The 25835-nt window shown below is 36.2% G+C and overlaps 1 protein-coding gene across 1 annotated transcript in view; it reads left to right on the forward strand.

The window, feature by feature from the left end:
- GZMM (granzyme M) overlaps positions 1-22900 on the forward strand; it is a 77589-nt gene extending 54689 nt beyond the window's left edge. Inside the window, exons 3-5 of the mRNA XM_044055412.1 lie at positions 4152-4293; positions 5417-5680; positions 22480-22900. Coding sequence (XP_043911347.1) covers positions 4152-4293; positions 5417-5680; positions 22480-22629 — 556 coding nt within the window. The 3' untranslated portion in view covers positions 22630-22900. The remainder of the gene's footprint in view (positions 1-4151; positions 4294-5416; positions 5681-22479) is intronic.
- Positions 22901-25835: the final 2935 nt, after the last annotated feature.

Raw genomic sequence — 25835 nt, forward strand, 5'->3', positions numbered from 1 at the left:
TCCCCATGGACTTAGCCTTGCTTCTCCTACATTTATGATGTTTCTCAAAAAGTCAGACCTGTTTATGAGTGCATACTATACAAAGATTCACTACAACTAATTCTGTTGGGTCTACTATATAAAGAACTTCTGTTGTGAAAAGTAAGAATGCCCTCTGCTATTATTTTTAAAGGTCAGTTATATGATTTTTAATACATTGAGGTTGAGAGTCACGTGGTTGCATTTTTCTCAGCCAGGGTTTCCTACAAGGATTATCATGGCTTAAGTGTAATACTTGCTTGCAGCGACATCAATTCCCATGTTTCTGCCCACATGTTCAGCCCTTTCAAATCCTTTGCTAGACTCTTCCCCACATCCTATGCTGCTTCATCTGTCTTTGTATCATCATTAAAGAGGATGGATACTGGACTGAGGATAGTCTGTGGTACTGTACTTGCTGCTGTCCTAATCTCTGACATTGTCTTTCTTACCACATCCCTCTCGGCCCTATTATTCACTCCTGCAGCTCTCCAGACATGGTCCTTCACCCGCCATTCCAATTTTCCTGTCATACTCCTATGTAATATTGATACAAAGGCTTTGCAGAAGTGCAGCTAGACCATGCCTATTGGTAATCACTTGTTAAGTTCACCATCTGGCCTTGACTCCATGTGTGTTGCTGTCCTGGAGATTGTTGTTGACTAAAGATGTTACCAGCCTCACCCTACGGATTTTCTCTGTCAGTTTCACTGTCTCTGTTTTTAGGCTAACAGGCCTATAGTTCACCAAACCTTTTCTGCTCCCTGTTGTGTAATGACATCACAGTTCCTGTCTTCCAGTCCTCTGGCATTTCTGAAAGAGCCAGTGAGTGATCTGTTTAATATCTCCATCAAGGGGTCTGCCAAGGCGTTGGCCAGATTTCTGAAGATATTGAGAGTTTTCTTCTCAGGTCCTTGTGCTTTATCCATCCTAAAGGCAGTCAGTTCCCCCTCAACCCCCTCTGTCTGTATCCTGGTGTCTTCTCACTGTTCTTCCTATATTCCACTGCTTCACTACCAGCATAACACTCTCCTTTGTGAAGGCTAAAGCAGAGTATTCATTCAGTTCACACCTTACTGATTAATGATTCTTTAACCTATGAAGTTAGTAACCTTGATAGTTATCTTAATGCAATGAAAGAATATACACACTTATTGAATAAAGGTGTTAGGTTAGGATATTTTTCTAAACAAGATATGGATAGAAAATTTTGTGTAGATAACTGTAATTTGGCCACTTTTTACTGCCTTCCAAAATTACACAAAAATATGATAGATCCGCCTGGCCGCCCTATAGTTTCAGCTAGTAATTATTTTTGTCGGAATATAGGCATTGTTATACATAATCATCTGCTACCACATGTACAAAAATTAGAGTCTTATATACGAGACTCTTTTGATTTTATTAATAAGATTAGTGAAGTTATTTGGACAGATAATATGTTTTGGATAAGTATTGATGTAGTCAGTTTATACACAAATATTAAACATTCAGATGGTCTACAGGCTTTACATTATTTTCTAGGAGATAGTCCTGCTACTCATTTCATTATAGATCTAACTTCTTTTTGTTTATCAAATAATTTTTTTAGTTTTAATGAAACTGTTTACCATCAAATTAAAGGAACAGCTATGGGGGCATCTTTTGCCCCCATGTATGCGAATTTATTTATGGGTAAATATGAATTGGAATATGTGTATACTAATGAATTCTTTAAAAATCATGTACTTTTTTACTACCGCTACATAGATGATCTTATTTTTCTCTGTAGTGGTGGTGTTGAACATGTTCATGAATTTTTTTCAGATTTAAATAATAATAGATTCAATTTACATTTTGATGGTTTACAATTTGGGAATAAAATCCATTATTTGGATATTTTACTACAAGGAGAAGTAGGTAAAAAGATTCTGACAACAGTGTATCGTAAATTTTCTGATGGAAATCAATTCCTTAATGGAACTAGTTGTCATCCTCCACATACATTGTTGTCTTTACCATATGGAGAAATTATTAGATTATCAAGATTATGCAATAATGAAATAGACCTAGAAAAAAATATTTATGACTGTATTAATATGTTTTTAAAAAGAGGTTATAGTATGGAATTATTGAATATGTCCATTGATAAACTATTATATAATAATAATAACAATAAAGTTTATCATTTAGGAAATAATAAGAATAAAGAAGATGATAATTTTTTACCATATGTTAATAACATTGACAGTATTAATATAAAAAATGATAGCTTAAGAAATTCTGATCAAGAAATTAAAGATATCTATTTTGTTACTACATACAATATTTTTAGTAATAAAATTTGGAAAATTATTAAATATTTTTGGAAATTTTTGGTATCTGATAGAAATCTTTGTAAACTTTTTCCTAATATTCCAAAAATAGCCTTTAAGAGAGGACAAAATCTATCAGATAAATTAATTAAGGCTTATTATATTTTTCCTAATAGTCAAGTTTATCATAATATACAAACATATGGTACTTTTGCTTGTAATAAATGTAGTATATGTAAATATGTAAGGCCATATTTTGATAAAATTAATGACATCATGTATAAACCAAATAATGTGTTTTCGTGTAATTCTGTAGGTATTATTTACTGTATTAAATGTCCGTGTAAGCTTTTTTATATAGGAGAAACAAAAAGAAAATTTAAAACGAGAATGCAAGAACATATTAGGGATATAAAAAGAGGTATATTAGAAAGTCCAATTGCTTCTCATTTTATAGAAGTACATAGTGGTAGCGTAGATGTTTTTGAATGTTGTGTTCTTGAAAAAGTATTAGTTAAAAAAGGTGACGATAGATTAATAAAAAACATTTTACTGTATAAGGAAGCTATCTATATATTAAAATATAATACTATGTCACCTAATGGTCTAAATTTAGAAATGAATTGGAAAAGTTTATTGTGATTCTCTAAATGTATGTAGTTTTTTTATATATATTGTATTATATAGTATATGGTACCTTTAAAACTTTTTATATATATAATTGATTAATTTAACATGATTGTTTAATTGATTGGGATATTTATATGAGTGGGTGTGTTCTGTAATTTATGTTCATTGAAGGCTATTATGCCGAGGCGCTAAGCTGTATTAAATTTTCAAAAAAGGAACTGGCGTTGTTTTTATGGCTTCGGCCTGATTTCTTTTCATAGTTGTTTGTTATTCATTCAGTTCATCTGCTTTTTCACGGTCTTCTTTGATCTCTCTACCTATCTTTGCTCAGAATTTAAGATCTACTCCTTCCTCCTTTCCTTCTTTCTGCTACATACCTAAAAAATCCTTTGTGTCCCTTCTTGATTCCTTATGATAATTCCACATCCACTTTACCATTTCCAGCCCTCACCATCGGTGTTCTTTTTTGCTGTCCTCCTTATATTGGGCCTACCCTACTTTCCACTTATTGTAGGCCCTGTCTTTTGCCTAATTGTCAGTGTCCTGTGCCTACTCAGTCACACTAGCATTCTTGTCGTTTTGCCTTTTTCTCATACCTTTGTACAGATGCTTGTCACATTGTGAAATGGATAAGTACTGAACCATTAATACTAATGCCCATAATACCAACGCAGAGATGTATATGGGAATTGCATTATGTGAGATCGCAGAACAACAGGGAATGGGGAATTTGCCATTTCCTCACTGTAGTGTGGTCTGAGTTGGTTTATCTTATTAGCATGGGGTATGAGGAATGCAAGACTGCTTGACCCTGCAAACAAAATAATGTTTTTGTTAATTTGATGTTATGAGTGTTGATATTAACAACTCAATGTTTAGCCATTTGACACTGTGATCATTCGGCAATGTGATCCACGGTCCACCATTGTACATAACCCTGTGATCGATTTCCCATAACGTGTTTATTGCCGTCATTTGCTCCCACTCTCCTTTCTAATCTCTGATCACTTATGTCAGATCAGCAAAATGAATATTTAGTGCTCTGCATAATTATAGGATAAATTTGCAATGGTGAAATTTGCCATTGTTGTATTTATGTGTATTGTGGGCAAAGTGTATGCAATCATTGTAAATGACAGAAATGTTTTTTCTTCAATCTTTCTTCAGCACATTTTGCTTTTTAACCGTATGAATGCTTTTCTATTGCAGGAAGAACCTTCCAGATACAGTTTTGCTTGGCATTCACAACTTGAAGTCATCAAGTCATGTACAGAGGTTTGCAATAAAGCAGTACTGTATTCATCCCAACTTTGATGCATCATCATTTGAAAGTGACATTGTGCTTATTAAGGTAAGAACAGAAAATGATGTACCCAGAGATAATTTATGAGGCCCCATCTCCACCTCTGTCCTACAGGAATTAGAATCTAACATTACATGCTATATGGCAAGCAAATGACAGCTGTAAGTCAGCAAATCAATCTGACTGTAAAATCCACCATTTTTGTCATGCTGTCCTCCTGTGATGTTTCTATGAAATTCCATCCACCACAACCCCTTCCTCCCATTTTTGCACATTGGGTCAGAGTGATACTTCAACAGTTGGGTGATTAGCCCTGCTGCTCTTGTTCTTCCATACCTCACATGCACATGCACACTCACACCTACGACCAATTTACAATGTTCAGTCCACCTAATGCATGTCAATGGAATGTGGGAGGAAACCAGAGAACCTGGAAAAAACCCACGTGAACATAGGAAGGACATGCAGACTCTGCACAAAAGGCATCCCAGCCGAGAATTGAACCGGAGAACCTCTTGCTGTGAGTCGACAGCACTACTTGCAGAGCTACTGTGATACCCTCTCTGTGAAATTCACATAAGAAATATGAAACTGACTGATCTAAAATATTCTGACAACTTTGTCACTATTCTTAGGCATATGAACAAAGAAACAAATATTATTCTTCCGTGCAGTGACTCTAAAACTCCTCCAAAAAGTATTGAACAATATTATTGTAGGATAGGATGGGATTTGGGGCTAGTAAATTATGTATGGGTGCATTATTCTTTCATCTTTTTTAGTCACTTAAAAAGCTTATAACTCATCTGAAACATTTTATGTATGCTATAAACATCTTAGTAACTCACCCGCAGTGTTTTCTACTAAAGTTACTTTTAAGATTTCATTTTCATCTGCATAATATTTTTTTTATTCCATGTGCCTGTCAGATTTTACTGTCTTTTTAGTGTTTGTTTCTATTTTTGCTCACATATATAGAAAGGATTAGATATAAAGTACATACGTCCTTTAAAACCCTGGACATATTACAGTAAAATAGCAGGAATGAAGATAAGGTTCTCTCCTTCCACCAACAGATGTAACGTTAGTATGCACCAACAGTCTGGTATTAACGTGATGACAGTAGACATTGTTTGTTTATTAACTGTAATCTTTGTATTCATAAACACAGCTAGAATCCAAGGCCAAATTGAATCGCTATGTGAAAACTATTAACCTCCCCAAGAAAGCTCACAGCCTACGTCCACAAACCGCTTGCTCAGTTTTTGGCTGGGGTGTAACTGCCGAGCATGGATCCCTTTCAAACAACCTGAAAGAACTCAACATGGGGATACTTGACTCTATGAAGTGCAACAGCAGTCTGTTTTGGAATGCTGGTATATCCAGTACCATGATTTGTGCTCAAAGTAAAGATGAAAGAACAGGTCCTTGGAAGGTACTGTCTCATTTTAATAAACCTATAATCAAGATATTACTGTTTGGTTTAGTGCAACTGTGAATTCCATCAGTAGAATTGTGAAATGGACAGTATTAGAATATGCAGAAGAATTAGTCTTGATATAGTTGTATTTACTGACCCCATTGCCAGAGAGATATTATTGTATTTTTTGATTGTTTGTTCACTTACTGTACTTACTTACTTACAGCACTGAAATCCAGTAACAGAAATATGAAATATATAGTAATAGAATATGTATAAGAATTATTCTTGGATATAAATTTCTTTATTCTCTCCATCACCAGGGAATCCATATTTTATATTTTACTTTGACTATATCTTAATCAAAAACTTGAGCTATATTCCAAGTTACAGGTTTATAATGAGCATCTGAAACATTTTATAAAACAAAATAGTGTAGCTGTAGGGGGTACTCCCTCTAACACTAAATGAGTGAAGTGTTCTTCGCATTGTTGGATGAATTAAACAGCTCTCTCTGAGAGTATCAACCTAAGACTTGTAGAAAGCATTTTATACTCTGTGGTGAGCAATAATGCACAATCCCAGTGCTGTAATTGGCTGTACACATATTGTATGCAGATTGGTCACAGCTACCATGGCGTGTGTCTGGGAAGTCATAAGCCACAACAGCTCTGCAAACCATTATGAAAATATAATTCAAATGCACAAGTTATTATTAGTAGAGAGAAATTTTAATAAATTTCTTCCTGTCACTCGCTGTCTATAGTGGTACATACGGACATTGCCACTCTCTCAAAAAAATCACCATGCTATTGTTTTTTTTTTCTTTTCTTTTCTTTTATACAGTATCCATTAGTATCTCCACATTAATAATTTCTACTTCATGACAGAAGACATATTATGCAAAGAACAACTATCACACTTTGCAGTCTTCCAGTTTGGAACTTATCCCAAACAAAGGACTAATACACCATACTGTGTGTGTGTGTGTGTGGGGGGACAGGTAAGACAAGGCTGTAATGTCATAGTGACTTATGATGCAACTTATAGATGATGTTTTTTATCCTGTTATCAGGACCTTTTCTTGCCAAAAAGGCTAATCCTCCATATTACCCTGGTGGACATAAATTGGCTAACAACCCTGACTGTTACATGCAGCAGATTCTTACACCAGTAATAATAACAAACAACAAAATCTCCTGTTTAAGATAAAAAGGAGATACAATGAGGGAGGTTGAATTGCACTAAGTAGACAGGGACACTTTAATCATCGACTGTTACACTGAGTACCCCACACAACTGTATTATTGCATTCCACTGTCCCTATCTTCACTGTGTCTAATGGGTAGAATATGATCCCCTGCATATAGAAGTCAAGTGTATGCTTCAGCAAGCATGCCTTGATTAAGACAATTACCTCTATATGTAGTGCCATATCATTCTTGTAGTATTTGGTAAACATAACCATAAACAAAGAAGCAGGATTACCAAGGGATTGGTATAATGGTTAAGGTGTTTACATCACAGACAAGAGGCACAGAGTTTGATTCTTACTAAAGAGAATTGGCTAGGCTTAAAATGGTTCACAAGGACAGCTAGCCTAGTTCTTACCTATGAATTATGAACTACAAAAGGCTACAGCATTTAATAATTTGAAAAAAGGCAGTGGAAGCCACTACTGGTCTAGATTAGTGTGCTTTAATGGCTGTTTGAAACAGTATGCATTTGGAACTATAATCTAATGCAAGCACTACCCACCAGGAACTGGTGTTCTAGAGCCCATGCTGTAAAAGACTTGTCTCCTAATGATAATTGGCTGAGTGATTTACATTATTATTTTATCTTGCTCTTTCTTGGTCTCTCATCCTTCGTTTGCTACGTGAATCACTAACTTCTGCTTGATCACTTAAAGACTTACCTTAGGGCTGCAGTTACTGTTCTAGAATGGTTTTCCTCCTATCTTTCTGGACATGCTCAAAAAATCATTTCTGGCATCAGTACCTCTTTTGGTTGCCAAATCATTTCCAGTGTCTCAATGGGCTTGATTTTTGGTCCATTGCTGTTTTTTATTCGCATGCTTTGATTAAGGGTGCTTATTTGGGAGAGGGATTTACAGTATCACTTCTATGCAGGTGATATGCAATATTACTGTTCCCTACCTCGGACAATATACCTATTGTCAAATTAATCACTTGGTAATGAAGTGGAAGGTATTTAAAACTGGATGAGTTGTAATCACTTTAAGCTCAGCACCTCCAATATGGCATCTACAGCAATTTACTCTACCTTGAGAGATTTTGACTGTCCAGTTTTAACTTTCATTATTGTTTTTGGAGATGACAAACTGGCTTTGTTCAGAAGTTTAGAAATTTTGGTGAGATCATTGACAGCCGATTGATATTTAAGGACAAGATGTCCTCTGTTGTTAGACTACTTTGTTTTCATCAGTGAATGTTGTCTGCATCAAATACCCTTTTTCTGCCATAAGATCTTTCTGTGGCTGTGCCTGCCCTAATCCCATCTTATTTGGACTCTTTCAACTCATTATATGTAGGTCCTGACCCAGAACATGACCAGTTGCAGCTGTTACAAAACTCTGTTGTCCAATTACTTACTGGTGCTTCCAAATACGAACGTATCACTGTGGTCTTTCAGACCCTACTCAGACAAATTATTTTGGTATACATCATCTCTGTGTTTTTTGTTTTGGTGTTCTTGGCCCTACATGATATGGGTCTCACTCCTCTGAAAGAACTCAACTTTCCATTTACCCCAGTCATTCTTTGCTCTCTTTTTCCTTGGATTTTTGAGTGCTCCTAGAGTGTGCTTAGAAGCCTCAGGTGTCTTTTTCTATACTTCTACCTCTCAACTGTTTTGCTCAAGACTTCCAGACAAATCAAATAATAATAATAATAATAATAATAATGGGGTGACAAAGTCCTAAAACCAGGGACATTTTTTTAAATATTACATTTATTTCCTTTAAAAAAGTGAACAGAACAACAGGCTTTGCATCAACACACATTTTCAGAAAAAAAGAAGTATTAAACCCTAATGGCTGCCATTGTTGATTGGCTGTAATCCTCAGTAATTAAACAGAAAATCAAAAATATTACAACAATCAGGGCAAAAATATGAGGCAAAATCATGGAATCTCTGCAAAATCAAGTTCAGTTGAGAGGTATGTGCTTAGTTTATAAATACCTTAATAAAGTTGACCATCAATTTGAATTCTTCTTGTTGATAAGAATAGAAAAAGAGGATCTAGGGTATTGGATATATTGATTTAGGTAATGACTGACATAGTTTTGTTGTGAATGAAGAACTAGTACAAAGAGGTTATTTGCCTTTATCAAAAATGGTGTAGAAGTCACACCACTCTGCTCACTGATACAACAGTCAACAGGAAGTTAACTTTCCTTGTGTTAATTTCAAGGGCGCAGTTTACACTGGCTGAAAGTGAGACTTTGTCAAGGTTTCCAGAATAATTTTAAGTCCTAAATGGGGTATAAAACTCTGAGGTGCAAAATTCCCTTGGGAAATTGTTTGACTGTAGGCCTAGAAGTCAGCAGCAGCTCTCAAGTAAGGCCTGCTGAGAAGTCCAAGCACTGTGCCTTCATGGATGAATAAGAACAAAAAGAAAAAAAAATCAGAAAGTTAATTTAAAATGTGTGCAAATGGAACCTGAAGTGGTATATGATCATGGTGTTCACATTCAAACATTCTCCATTTTAATAGATAATTATTTCTAGTAGAATGTTATCTCACTTCTTGAAGGGCTTTAAGTCTTGGGCAGACAGCAGCTCTCTTTTGGGAAAAAAACACTCTAAATTCTGAACCATGAGCTGTATCCACTCAAGTGTTAAAACCTGCCTTGGTACTAAAAGAGGTATTAAGTGAAGGAAGTAAGTAATCTTCTCTTTGAGGTTTGAGAAACTTGGCTGTCTGGGCCAGAATAAATATACAAGATCAGTTCTGTTTTGCCTTTTACTGCTTTTTTGTAAAACCATTTGAAGTAAAATAATCAGGGAAAATGTGCGAAGCACATTGTTTTCTAAAGGTCTTAAAAGGACATTGTTGACTCTGTTTAAAAAGTTGGGTAGCTCAGTTTACTATTGAGAGGTGAACTGTTTCTTGTATGGCTGTCCCCAGACTGAAGTCAGATATCAGAAGACATAGGGATATGGCTGCTATGCATGCTCTATGAATTGCCTTAATCAGACTGTCTGATAGTACATTATCTGTGTCCGACAGATGGGTTATCTTTTACAGGAGATCACTGAAGAAAGCTACTCTCCAAATTTGCTTGGGTGGTTGCCAAGGCAGTATAACATTTTATCCCACATTTCTTGTTTATATATCACTTGGTAATTTGGGGGCTGACTGGTGAATTAGAATGAATATGACAGCATAACTTAGGTGCTTCATTTTCAAAACTAGACAAAACTGATGTTACTTTATGGTAAAAGGAGATTTGTATGGGTACAATGTAGGGATCAAGAGAGTAGTTTGTATAGTGCATTTGATGAAAGTTTGAGCCTCATTCTGAAGTACTGAAAGACATTCAATATACTACTGATACAATGCTTATTCATTTGGAAGTTATAAATATGATTATTACATGTATGTTCTTTCATTAAATCAATAGAAAGATACATGAAAAAGACACGGTGATTAGTTGTCAGTGTTTACAGGTTGCAATGGTAAGAGTTTGCCCCCATTCAACTGCTCTATCTGCAATCACCACATCTATTAAGAAATACCCTTCTTTGGCAAATTGTAGGCTGTATGGCATAAGACCACTTGGCAGATAAAATTTTCCCAGATAGTCTTCATTTCATCCCCTTTCCATAGGGTGCCACAGCACCACGTTTTTCATGTCATCAAAGTGTTTGATCTAAAAGAAATGACTCAGGCTCCTTGACCTGGAGATCCAAAAGCTGCTTGGCAGATAAAACTTTCCGAAACAGCCTTCCTTTTTATCGATTTCCCACCATCTACAGAACTATCTGTGTCCATTTTATTCTAACATAAAAATGGTTGGTCTGAAAGAAATGACCATAGGCTGCATAGCACTGACAGTCAGTAGTTTCTTAGAAAAGTACTTCGGAACCCTTCAGTGCTTGAATGTGTCAGTGAGACAGACACAAAACAAAAGCTGCACAATGTCAGGATATAATCCCAAACATTAAAGGCACTTTTTGTGCCTATGAACAAGTATACTTTGTTTACCTCAAACACACTTTGTGGAGATTACAGATGTCATAAATTACAAAATGGCAGGCCTAAGAAACAGCAGCAAGGAAAATATTTTACACTGCAGCTAAGGAAGAATGAATATGTTTGTAAAAAGAGACAGAAATGGACATTAATATAAAAAGAGGTACACAGCAAAATCAGTAGCAAGGTTTGGTTTGACAAAAAAAGTGTGGTGCCATTTCTTTAAGAACAAATACTGCATAACAGTATATTGAAGTCTTTAGTTTATAATAGCTTATATCCTATAATCATCAGGAGCAAACTATTACTGTAGTTTGCATGAAGGACTAAATTGCTTCAAACATTACTAAAGACACCATTAATGAAACCCAAACACAATCAAGTCAACAAGCAGTCCCTGTCTCTACTGTGTTATTCATGACACCTAACCTACCATCCTGAACTAATACAGAAGACCACTTTACCCTTTCACATTCTACTGTATCATGCATGACACCTAACCTGCCATCCTGAACTGATACAGAGGACTATCTTACCCTTTCACATTCTACTGTGTCATGCATGACACCAAACCTGTCATCCTGTACTGATACAGAGGACCACCTTACCTTTTCACATTCCCCCAACTAAAAGGTGAAATTCTCCTCCTCCCTCAGATCTCAATTACTATAGACCTTTATTCTTCCTCTACACACCTCATTTGACATTCTCCCTCACCTCTTCATACCCCATCTTCCCCTAAATGCCCACAACATTTACCAACTCATGTTGCCCTGATGTCTTCCACACAATCCCCATTCCCATACCCCTTTCACTATCTCTTTAACCAATCCACACCAACTTGCAGTTTCTCACCTCTCATTTATACCACTTAAACTCCAAATAAAACAAATAGCTATGTGACTTCCACCTCCCACTGTAAATCTCTGATCAAATGCACCCAATAGAAACCAATACATTGTTTTATTTTACTGGAAAACCATGACATATGCAGATTATCAACTCCATTTCCTCCAAACCTTCAATAGAAAGCCTCCTCCCATCATCTATACCCTTTCATTTTTGATGTCCTATATCAATGGTACAATAACCCAAAATGCATATCATATACCAGGCCTACATAGGAATCAGTGCCAGATATGATTCAATATGACTCGCAGCCATAGCAATGGGAGGAAGATGGAAACTTGCAGTCACCCCAGAATGTGTCCCAGAAAAGTTGTGGGTCAAGAGACTGTGGTCCTACTGATACCTCCAGGAGAGTATGATCCAGCCAAGCAAGGGCTGTAGCAGTCCTTCTTCTTCTAAATTCCAGTGGAGACAATTAGGAGATGTTCTTCCTGCATGTCCAGGCCTACAGAAAGGTTTTCAGGGATACATAAATCAGTGAGATCATAAGTTACCCATTCGCTTTGTTTCCCCTCTTTTTGTATTCCAAACTTATCCTTCCTTGATGTTCCATCCATCAGTGTTATTCAGCAAGAAAGAAGGTGCTGAAGATCTGAATCAAAAAAACATCCAGGATGTCCTTGTGTTCCAGAGAGGGCTATAGTATCATGCCAGGTTCTTTTTAGCAGCTTCAAAAGATGAGGGACTTCAGTTCCATCTTACATCCTAGTAGCTTAAATAAGTACATATTCTGGGAAGGTGCCAGCCTCTATCACTTATGTTCCCTTCTGTTTGTCCTCATGTCTACCCCCAGGTTCCTCATCAAATGCATATTTGTTCTACCAGCTCATTGGAAAATGCAAACATCCAGTATTTTTCCCCTGTTTGGATGACTAGTTTCGTGGTGGTCCAACTCAGCAATGTGTCATCAGGCTGAGAGAACTGTGCTCACTCTGTTCTTCTTCTTCCTCAGAGTGACAATGAGACTTACAAAGTACCACTTACTCGCAGTTCAAGTACTCATCAGCTCTTCCTTTGATTCCAGGATTTTTTGATTGTTTTTTGTCTCCAGACAGACTGCTCTCTTTGAATCAGACAGTATCTCTCTCCAAACACCAATAGCAGATAAGTGACTCAAAGTTCTAGGGTTGGTGGCAGTGTTAGTGTTAATGGTTTCTCATGCCAGCCTTCAGACAAGAGTCCCCCAGTGGGGTCTTTGAGTCAAATAGCCTTAACATGTTAATGCCCTCCTTCAGCATATTCATTTCAGGGTATGTCATTCTAATTTGACTTGGTGACTAGATGTTTCAATCCTTCAAGTAGGAAGTCCTTTCATGATTCAGACTCCTCAGATGACAAGTCACATTCAATGTCACTGCCCTCGGGTGGGGGTGGGGAAGGAAATTACAATATGCAGAGCTTTCATGAAACTTGGATACCCCAGAAGACTCATCTTCACATCAGCAAGTATCACTGCAAACTTTTTAGGATTCCTCAAAAGTCTTTTTCCAAGGGTGTTCTTTTATAGTAGTCCATCATAATGGCTATAGGCTGGTACCTCAACAAATAGTGAGAGAATCTCTTTTAGTCAAAGTGCTGCAAGGTCATGAAGGTGTGACAGTGGGGGATCCAATTAGACCTATTTGAGTGGAAACTTTCATTCTTGGGGTGGTAAACTTCTTGGTTAGGACATTAAGCTATTGCCTCTATGTGTCACGCCAATCATTGCACACATTGTCAGTGGTCAGGAGAAACATTTACCACCGCAGCTCCATGGTGAGCAACTTCTTTGCCTCCTCTCACCAATGTCAAATGCCCCACATTTATTTCCATAATACCCTGTGTGGGAGGTCAGGTGAAGGATGCTGTAGCAATTCCTTGACCATGTGGCTTTCGGTATCCTTTCCTTGATTTCCTTGGTTTATCAGCATAAAACCAAAGTTATTCTGAATGGATCATATTAGCTTAGGGTGACTGTGTTCCTTTTTCCTTAGCAGCACCTTCTTTGAGCACTGCTAAGGCTTCTTCCAGCAAGATAAAGGTCTTCACCTTCAGGAAAATTCCCTCATCCCTTCCTTCTCTGAAGGTGACTGTGCGGTTACTTCAGTTCTAGTGATAGGCAAGTCTCATTACTTCAGAGATGAAGTCGTTTCTATTATCTTATCATCCTAGAGACCATCCACTCAGAAGACATACAATAAACATACTCCAGGTTGGCTGTTTGGACTACCAATATGTGGATTGGATGTTTTTCTGCCAATATTTCTCAGGTACTGTGCTATGTTTTGTAAATTTTTAATTCAGTGCTCATTTATTCTTCTGTATATGTGCGTCTATCATCTATCTTCAGTTTACACAAAGGACAGGAGTCACCCTATCAAACTCATTTGAAGGTATGCAAACTCTTTTTGTGGGGCACTTTCCTAATTAGGGTTTTATTAAGAGGTACTCTTCTATGTTGGGATATTTGCTTTATGCTAGAAAAAAATACTTTACATCCTGTTTCACCCAACATAATATCAGCTTAAAGAATCTCTTACCTCTAAAGCCTTTCTGTCAAGCCTCCATACCTGTTTCCTCACGAGGAAGGGTAACTCTCAGGACTAATCTATCTCTTATGTCCAAGGTGTTATAGAAACAAATTTAAACCCATGTACTAATTTGCCAGGTTTCATATTAGCCTGCTCAAACCAAAATGAATACCTTCTTCACTCTGCATAGATGTCTTTATGCAGGTTCATTTTCTCCTCTTATTATAAATATAGGAGAGGAAGGAAAGGCAGTCTGAAAAAGATCTGTCAAGCAGTCCTAATGCCAGTGTTGTAAATTCAAAAGGTTACCAAAGACGAACTTCCTCTTACAAATTTCAGATCATAGTTAGGGATCATAACTTTAATTTCAGCTCCTTTATCAATGATAGGAGCTGAAGATGGAGAGAGAGTGGCTTCATCTTATCCCACAAACTGTGCAGATAATTTTAAAATCTGACTGCTGAATCCCACGAGGATGCTGGCTGACATATCACCCGAAGACACAAGAAAGGTCCTTGCTAAAAGATGAGTGAGACACTGAAAAATGAAATGGAATATTATATTGCAATCTTTTTCTTTCTGCAGTCGAATGACTTTTTGTTGGACTTAGTTCAGGTCTTTATTTGTGCTGATACTGAATCCGGTTTATTTTCTTTTATAGTCTGATTTAAAATGTAGATAAGGAGCATAATGTCTAGAGAATATTTTGTGACTGCTGTGCAAAATGGGATTGAAGGATGTTCATCTATATATAGCTAAATGCACATGTTCATTTCCCCAAGAGTTGCTATATCGTAGAACAGGTACTTTGTAGACACTGCAAGTCCAAGGAGGCTCTGGAGGAAGAACTTAAATAAGAGGTTTATTCAGTACTCTAGATAGTTGAGTAGAACAAAATAAGAGCACATTGGGCTTGTAAACAAAATAACAACCCACTTGGCTTTCAGTTAGGCTCAGTTTTAAAAAATGCTTTACATTTTGCCAAAAGGGTGGGAAGCAGATTGAAGATTTCCTTGATTACTGCTGAAACCCCTTCTCTTTGCCTTTTTCCAGATTTGTTATTTGTACTTATTTAGAAGGAGTTATTTACTTCAGTGGGATTCAGGAAGGGTCTTAGAGGCAGGTTTCTGTAAAAAGATATTTTATTATTAATCAGATATTAATTTGAGAGTTCCAGCTTTTTAAGAGGTAAAGTTTATTGTCTACATTGCCTACAGTCACGCATCTGATAGAAAGCTGTTTGTGAAGGTTTATGAATGCGAAGTGGGATATGGTAAGAACATGGCTAACATGAATGTCCCCTGCAAATAGGAATAATAATATAGTTAGGAGCAGGATTAGTTTGAGTTGTTTTATGATATTTTCAAAATGGACAGTCGTAGGGAATAATCTGTTGTTAAAAGGAGGAGATGAAAAGTTAATATATGCAGATATGGGAAGAGAGGGCTGCTGGCTATTTTTAGACTGATATTGTTTTGTTTTGTGGTATTCTGGTGAACAAGAAAAGTACGTAAAAGCTGCTAGTAGAAGTGATTTTGCAAGCAAATGTGACTTAGATAAGGTCATTGTTTAGTTTGATGTAATGCTGGATGTGAGAAGATTTTACTGTTAAAGATTATTTAGTAATTGCAGTGGGGAAAGGGCAAAACACCAGTCCCCACTGTATTGTGATCTCATTGAATTACTCTTTTTGACCTTTTGTGGTGAATCTTTAGCCATTTGGTGTTTGAAATGTTCAGCATTTTGAATTTTTTTGGAGCTTTGTTTATCCTTGCTTTATCAATGGAATGCATGTACTCCTTTTGCGGACTTAACTTGTTCTTGGGCCTGCTCTAGTTTTGGTACTGTCAAGGAAAAATTGTGTTAACTGTGGAAGAGCTTATCTCTGGAGAAAAATGAGCTTACAAAGCCATTAATGCTATTGGGTTCAACAAAGTTATTCAATGTACAAAGAATGAGTGTGCGGTGTTGCTTTTACTGAAGACAGTGGTTAAAAAGGTATTATAAATAAATGGAAATCAAGAGTTATTCTAAAATAGAAGATGCCACTGGGATAGTAGATTAGATTTCTTAGACTAAATATGCAGCTAGATGGTTACAATGACGTATGTGTAATGAAACAATATCGCAGTGGCTATGTTTTATCTAGATGTAGTAAATATAAGAAACTAAACATATTTCTAGTTGTGGTACATTCTATCCCTGTATGGGCATTTTTTGATATTATCTTTATAGTACTTATATGCTGGTGCCTTTGGTAGAGTTGGGAAATATAGTTCTAATGATTTTGTCTGTAATAATGTTATAACCACCTTCTGTTAAATATTTGACAGATATAGCTATTAGCAAGGAATAGACTTTGTCTTGTCAGACTGCAGTTTATGATAATTAATTAAGCTTGAGTCATTATTTGTTGTTAATATATTTTAAACTGTCAGAATTTTGTTTTGATTGGATTTAAAAATATTTTAAATATGTAGTTAAATGATAGGATGGTGTTCCAATGGAAGGATGACAGCATCCAAATATGTTTTAAACTTTACTTATGATTAGTAAATACTGATTATCTTAGGTGGAAACTAAGCAGTATAAACATATATAGTCCATTTTTGGAAACTGATGTTTGAGATCTTTATAAAACTGGTTTATACATGATAGAATATACTTGTATTTTTAATTGGATGTGAATATTTTTTTTTTCCTTAAAAAGGATCTACAGGGACTGATATAGATTAATTTAATCCTTCACCAGTATGCAGCTTTCATAGTCAAAAAATGCATTCTTTCGCTCATCTAATTCATAATGGCATATCTACTCACTTTAAGAAGATCGTTTTGACACTTCATAACACCCTAAAGGATTATGAAAGGCAGTGTTGCATGTTATAGCCTCTGAACAAGACAACTAAAAGAACTTGAAAACAGACCACATTTCTTTACTATAAAAACCATAGGGTTGGAAAACAACAGCTTGGAAAGTTTTCAAGAGTTGTCAATATATTCTGTTTCTTATAGGCTAATTAAAGGTGATGTTTTCCTTGCTCATAAAGTAATGACTGATCTGGTTCTGTTTGAAGGTCAGTATCTGGAATGTACTGCTAGGAAACCTTGACCCCAGAGTAGGGTAATCTAATACTAAAAATAAGTATCAGTAACTCAAAATATGTCATATATGCATTATTATGGAATAAGGTTACTTGTCCACTCAGAAGTCAGCCATTCTATATGAGCATTACTGTACATATGTAAGTAATTAAAATATTTGTTATAGTTTTATTTAAAAGTAAAATTGTTGTTATAAATGCATGGGAACTGACTAATGTATTTTGAGTTTAATTTTGTTTTAATGATTTTCTATATTGTGTTTTTATGGAATAACCAATAAAAATTCTTCAAAAAGTCATTAACTTTCAATAGTTACACACACAGACAAATAAACACACATACATATATGTCTATGGTCAAAAAGATCGACACACAAAATCCCAAACAACAGAAAAAAAAATATTTTCCAAACACTACTAAATAATATATTAACTGAAACCATATCCCCTGAATCTCAGCCTAAGAGTGAAACATAAACCACCTAAATCCCACATAAAACTGATTACAAAAAAGATAAATAGTCTAATTCTGCAATCAGTAAAATGTCAAAAACAAACACATACATATACACTAATTCAGTGACCTCCCCCTGAAGTTCTTCTGTTATGCGAAGTAGCTTGCATGTCTGAACATTCTCAGTGTACCTAATTCTTTTTATTTCTTCCCTTTCTTTCTGAATCTACTGACCATCAGCTCTGCTTCCATACCAACCCAAGAGGCCCATTTGTTCCTGTTTGACTATTAGGGGCAAGGGTTGGGTTGACCAGGAAGAGAACATCATGCTGCGGTCCGATGGAGTTCATTTCCCTAGCCCCCTGTACTGGTTTCATGTTTTGACTCAGGTTCTCTGACTATGAAAGGTGAATGTCCCCACCTTTGTAGTGATGTGCATGTCTTGGCCCCACACTCAAGAAGTATGCTACGAGGCCATGGTCCACCTCTCTGGACTGTGCGTCACCTCCCTATTGTGGCCTCAATGCTCTTGACCTGGCATGAACTTCCTTCAGAGAGCGACAAGCGGGCACAACCCCTTCATTCCTCTCTCTCCCCTTGTTGGCTCCTCCAGTGCTGGGGCTGCTAATCAAACCTCAGTTCCCTTGGTCTTAGGCAGGACTCCTTCTTCTATGCCATGGAGTTGACTGTCACTGTACCTAAGTCTAAAGTGAGTTCAGAAGATTAAGTAGGCCCCAGTAGATTTTACCAAAGTTTCCCATAGTATGCAGTATTTGACTGATATTCATTTGTGATTAACTGGTTATGTTTGATTGTTTGAATAACTGCATATAGTCACATGCACTGGTGTAGCCATTTGAATAGTATATGATTGTTCCTGGATGATATCTGTAATTCCCACCATACACAATTATTAACTGGATGGAAATGGTACCATTTATCCTGTAAAAATATGTTGCATCACTGACTGCATTCAGGCAGTTTTCTTCTCTGTATATCTCATCACCATATGGAGTTGCTAGTTATTGCAAAAAATGGGAAAATAAAATGTATTAATGATTTCAAAATTAGTATATCCTCTCTGGAAGTCCCATACTTTCTAAATGCAGTAATATCACCAGTGTTGGCAATGCAGAGGAATACAAGCTTCCCAGAGTTGAAGAGAATTTCAGTTATTGGCATAGCTAGGATTATTGTACAAAGACTTTTTAAGAGGGCAATGTTTTCCTCACCAGACGTGGTAGCTTCTTTATCTTAAAATGCATAATTAAATAAAATGGTACAAATGAGTCAGCAAAGAAGGAAAATATGCCTCAAGTGAGGAATGCTTGTTATAATGGATTCACTTCATAACACTGAAAGCTCAAAACACTGAAACTAAAACACTGAAACTTCAAAATCTTGAAAACTCAAAACACTGAAACCAAATATCATACATATACTGAGTTTAAATAACATATATCATAGCACTTTCCACCAAGTGTAAAAAGGGGGCAAGCCCCCCTGCACCCCCCATGTGGGGGGCTGCGGCCACCACACCCCCTGCTACTTATATATATCAACTCCAAGATTGCACTTCAGTACACTAAGTGCAATCTTAGAGTTGGTATATTTAAGTAGTAGGGGGTGTGGGGGTCGCAGCCCCCCACATAGGGGGTGCAGGGGGGCTTGCCCCCGTTTTTACACTTGGTGGAAAGTGCTATGATTTATGTTGTTTAAACTCAGTATATGTATGATATTTGGTTTCAGTGTTTTGAGTTTTCAGTGTTTTGAAGTTTCAGTGTTTTGGTCTTCTATATTATGAAGTTTTCTCCTTTTCAGTATTTTGAGTTTTCAGTGTTATGAAGTGAATCCGTTATAACATATGTACACAATTAAACGTTCCTGTTATAAGATTTGTATCTTCCCTTCTATATACAGACACCACTGTAAAATGGAGAGTTTGCCAGGGAGCAGTATTTGTTGTATGGAAATGAAATTCCTGCCCACATCTTTAACTTCATCTCTCAGCTGTGGGCTTTAGCTTTTCCCTATAGGTTCATAGGTATGTACTCAGCTACCTGCCTTTATAGGCCATTTTAAGCCTAGCCCAATTTCCCTTTCAAAGGTGAGAATCAAACCCTGCACCTTGTGACTGTAAGGTAAACACCTTAGCCATTATGCCAACCCCCAAGCCTGAGTAGTCAGGCACTACTCATGTTAAGTACTAGTCTTACATGTGTTTACCATATCTGCCTTGTGACTGTACTGCTCCCCCTGTAACAAGTGCTTAATTCCTTAGCCCAGGTGAATCTCCTGTTGGCCCTGTGACTGATGCTTCTCAGTTACCACGAACTCTCCAAATTTATCACTGCACTCAGCATTGCAAAATTCTGCCAAAATGACTGTAGGGAGCTTAACCTTTAGCTCAGTTGCATATTTCTCTGTGTGCATTCAAATTGACTGTTAATACCCAACTTTGGTAATGTGGTTTTCGATGTTTAGTCTTGTCATGTGTGTCATCTGCCATGGATCACTTGCCTTTATATATATATATATATATATATATATATATATATATATATATATTGTTTTTTTTTTGTTTTTTTTTGCATTTTTTGCCCCTACTACCTGAAAACCATCAAACCCTCTCATGGCCTATCAACCCATTCATTGTCTTCACCTGGGCAAGAGCTAAATGGGAGGGGGTGTCATCCTGGCAGCCATCAAAGATGGCTCGAGGCTTTTTATTTACTCCCTTGCCGTAATGCAGCATATACTCAGTGATGCACTACAGAGTGATGTGCAATGGGTTGACAGAGGAGGACGTCGTCTCACTTTCACAAAGTACATTCCTTCCAAGCAGCCCCGACCCTTCCCTCACAGCATGAGCAATGGTCTCTCTCAGCCCACCACCTCCAAGTGCATGCAAACCCCCCATCTCACTTGGAGAGGCAATCAGGCTTACACCTTCACTCCTCCTCCTTGCCTGGATGTCCCAGTGCCAGGCCATTAATTGAACCCAGGTCACCTGGGTCACATTCAGGTCTCCATCCCAGTACACCATGGAACCAGTCTACTTGTCTTTAGATATTTAATCTTGTGATCGGCAATGGCCATATCTGATGTACCCTGGTAGCTTCCTTGTGCATTTTAATATTTCATTCTGTAAATGGTACTGTCTAACTCTGCACATGTCTGAACATATCTGGTTTATACAAGGTGCTTCCCACCTTTCCTTAGGGAAGCACATCCTCAGCCCACCGTCAGTTTCATAGGGTTCTTTTCTGAACTTGGCTCACTGGCACTTCATAGTATCACTCCTCCTCTATGCTTTGTTTTTATCTGTGCAAGTGATACTACTCACCATTGCCCAGGTGATTATTTTTAATATTTACCCTTGTATTTCAACTGCAACTTGTAAATACTCTATCTATTCACAATGTTCTTTTTTTAGCTGTCCAAATATTTGTAGTATGTGTAGGTTCACACTGTATGAGCTGAAGCTGAATTTTTGTCATTCTAATGTATTTGGCTTTGTAATAACTTTATTAAACTGTAACCATATTATGTCATTGTGGAGCTTTTCTCCCAGGCCTCCACTTAAAATGGTATATTATCGCAACTGGACTTTCCTGGTAATCAAATGAAAATAAATACATTTTCAAAGTAATTTCAGATAATTTATTTAACATTGTAGGAGATTAGACAATATCAAATAAGAAAAAACTGCATTCTGTTATGATGTATATAACTGTATAATGTAAGGAACATTTTTTGTTTTTATATTTATTCTGAATTCATGTTTGTACATTGCAATATCAACTTTCTTTGTTGTATAGTTACAAGATCTATTGTGCATTAAAGTAATCTTCAGCCAGAACATTTATCTGGAAAAAGGCATGCATAGATCTATGTGTAAAAAATAAACCATTAATCACCATGGCAAACAAGCTAAGCCTCCCCCCATATACCTGTGTTTTTATTAAACTTCTGCATTCAGGTCACAACACAGAACAATGTAACATTTTCTTGTAACACAGTGCTTTTCAGTATCTTTGGAATCAAACTAAATCAGAGTGTAACATAGAGCTTTATCATACTTGCCAAGTATTTGTAAGCAGTCTTTTGTTGTTTATATTTTTGATTTATTGTTCTGGTTTGGTGCATGCAATACATTGCATTCTAGACATTGTTTTCTGTAAATTCCCATTGTTATCCTCATTTTCCTGGCTTTTTTCTCTTTCTTTCATCTTGCAAGCATTCATCTACCTTATGTATTTTATGCATCTCATTTTGGCCTCCTGAACATCCCATCGTTTCATTATTATAAACCCCTTTAAAAATTGCTGCACCTTTTCAACATTTTGTCAGTAAGTAAATGCTTTAAAATATGCTTTTGGTCCTTTTGTGATTAGTTGAACGTATTTCTTGAGAAAGCACTTTGCAGCTGTGACCTTGCTATATCCCTTATGTTGTTTAGCAGAAACACTCTGAAATTTTCATTTATGTCTGTTCTCAAACCCTTTACTTCTGTCATGCATGTTCATGCTCTCTCCGTATCACTTCTGTTAAATTGAGTGATATTTCCCTCACTGCTTTCTAACCAAGTAATTTTTATTTATGATTTCTATTTAGGGAGACTCCGGTGGACCACTTGTATGTGGAAAAAATATTCTAGGAGTAATTTCATTTGGTGATATTAAGAAGAAAACTGACATCTTTAAACCAACTGTTTTCACTGCTGTCTCCAAGTATATCTCCTGGATCAAAAAAATAACTTCCTGAGCCCAACTCTGCAGTCTATCTGCCTTTTGGAAATACCAGAATATGCGACAGTGAAAAGTCAATATAATAATCTCTCAGTAAATGGTCAAAGTGTGTTAATTACTTTACAACCGCCATAGTGCTTATTTAGCTTTGTGTATTTGTGCTTTATTGTTCACTGTAACACCTTGATAGTCACTTTCAACCATTCTTTTGTCTTTATATCTTCCAGACTAAATCATACCTTTCAACTGTACAGATTTTTGCAGAATGTCCAGATTTTTGCCTCATATTTGTGGTCCATTTTTCATAAATGATTGTGGTTTTTCTGACAAATTATTGGTAAATTATTAAAGATTGAAGTTAGAAAATAATGACAGACATCTGAGTTTCAGACGTCATACCCTTCAGAAAATTTATGCTAACGTACAACCTGTTATTCTATCAACTTTATAAGTTTGTAAGAACAATATTTAAAAATTGTCCCCATTTTTGGGCCTTTGTCCTACTTTTATTAATGGCTTTGCCCAGATTTCTTGCTCTAAGAGTTTGAGAGGTATGTTCCTAGTATCTGTTACTTCTGCAGTTTTGCTGCATACTCTACTGTCTTGCTATAACTATTAAGACGTTGAATCTCTGTGTGACTTCTTTATAGTCATTGCAGTTTTATGAAGCTTTAGTGTAATATATTTTCTGTTTTGGAGACATATTAAAGAAAATATTTTTTGTGATTCTTAGAAGCAGTGTATTCATTAAACATAGTTTAATAATTTCCTTGATCTAAGTCTTTTTATATTCAGGATCTGGCTGCATGTTCATTCACATATTGCTTTCCTTGAAATCTTAAATGCATCAAATATCACAGGTGCATAGTAAAAGTGAAACAAAAGTGATTATACTGTCTCAGTTATTCAGAAATGATTCACCTTATTCATGTAATATTTTGACAATATCAAATGTTTGTAGTGTTAAATTAATTTGGAAAACTCAGCGCAAGCTAGCATACTAACCAGTTCAAAACATCATAGGGTTGAATTTTGTATCTTTTTATAAGTGCAATAAATACAACTGAAGCACGTGAAAATAATTTAAAAATAGTAAATTTTTCTTTTTCTTGCAAATGTGCTAAACAGTCTTACAGTTACTGAAACCCACAAATGTGTCCTGCTTCTTAAGAAAAAAGGGTCTGCTTTGTACTTAATAGTGAGCTATCGTTCCTTACAAAACAGTAATATTTCATTTAATATTTGTAGCTTCAGTTAATTTTCCCTTCCTTTGTAATGCCATGAGGCTCTTCTTAGCCTGCAAGTAAATATGTGCATAAAAAATAAATAAATAAAATACGTGTAATAGTTTATAATCAGATATTGGAAGAAAACATTAATATTTAAGGTAGCCCATTTGAAGGAACACATTCACTTTATGAGCTGGTAAACATACTCAGTAAATTCGGGGAGGATTATACCATTTGGATAACTCTGAATACAGCATGGTGCTGTGCATGTATTAGATGCACGTGATGTCCTTGTTTATCCATCTAGTATCAACAGTATAAGCTGTGTATTGGAAGACACTTGATAATAACAGAAAAATGTAGCTGTTTGTATTATTTGATAACTACATCATGAATTAATTAGAACGCTCTAGTCACACTGAAACCAGACATGCAGGGAGAGTGGTTCTAGTGAGATCTTATGTTCTTGTTTTTATAAATCCATAATAAGGTAACAATGTGGTCTCCTATCAGTTATACCTGCTATGGGATATGGAAGTGCAGGAGGTTTGCGTTTCATCAACTGCAGAGTAATGACATGCTTGATACACTACTTTAAAAAGTGGACCAAACATGGTCCGCTTTGACACCACATGCCCATCTCTTCCTTGGGACCCTGTGTTTTATTTGCATATTTCCAGAGGATGACATTCTTCTAACTTGTCATTTATGAATTAAAAAAACAAAAAAAAAAATCAGGATTGTGAATGTCTGTACCTTGCCCCCGTTATAAGGATGGATTGTATGAACTATATTATTAGGTAGACTGATATTGGATATATATATATATATATATATATATATATATATATATATATATGACTAGTGATCGAGGCACATACACGGTATATGTAAAACAAAGATTATACAACCTACTTTGTGGGTTTCAAGCTGCCATAATTTGTTCTGTCAGCATTGATGTCCAGTGATGGAGTCATTAAGGAAGATACCAAGCTTCTATCACTTGTGTGACATAATCAAAAGGTCATATACATGTCAGCAGATTTCTGAGATTTCCATTTTGGAAGGTGTCATTGATTTTACTGCAGAGACTGCTGATTGTACCATTTGTCTGCCCCCTCATAATGGAAAGACCCCTATATGAGTCTTTGATTCGTATCTTTTCAGTTGAATGTGAAGCGAAGTATACATAGCTCTAAACACCACATATCCAAACATGGTGGTATGCACTATAACTGGATTAAGCTTTATAGAAAATTACAATGTCTGGGGGGACAAGAAACACTTTTTTAGCCAATGTTGGAAGCGAATCAGTGGATAAAACTTGAGAGTGCATAAGAGAAACCTACGTCTGGAGGGATGTAATCAAGCAAGGTTTTGAGAACTAAACAGTCAAAAATCTGTTGGTGCATTTTTAGGGGAGCACCCAGGAGATTTTGAATTGAAAACTAAAACAAAATTAGTCAGTATTGGGTAGAAACTGTGGACGTGCAGGTGTTGTTTAAGCCAACATTTATAATGTTTATCAGAATGTTCATAAATGACACATATACTGTGCATATGAGGCCTTCCTTTTGACTGCCATGCACTGCAGGTAAGATCATGTGACGTACAACATAATTAGTCTAGATTTCTTAAAGTTATGTTAATACATGCTTCACCCCACTTTTCTTATAGAAAAGTAAGCATATTATATTTGAGATAACTACAGACTACTTTACATAGACATAGAATAGTTAACATACTTGTACTAACATACCACTGATCAACTTTTCCTAAAATTATTATTTTTTCTATTATTTTGAGGATATCAGAGGAATTCTTGTAGAACTCCATGAATTTTGTGTGTGGCAGGTCATAGGTTCATAAGTTCATAGGTGTGTACTACGTTAATGGCTCTGGAGCCTTTACAAGCCTAGCCCATAGAAGTGCCCTGGCATTGTGCCGCCTGACATTAATTCCCAGTGCCTCCATTAAGTAGAGCCACTAAAGT

This window comes from Protopterus annectens, chromosome 13.part0 (assembly GCF_019279795.1).
Source record: "Protopterus annectens isolate FY-2018-M chromosome 13.part0, PAN1.0, whole genome shotgun sequence".
NCBI classification, from domain to species: Eukaryota; Metazoa; Chordata; order Ceratodontiformes; family Protopteridae; genus Protopterus; species Protopterus annectens.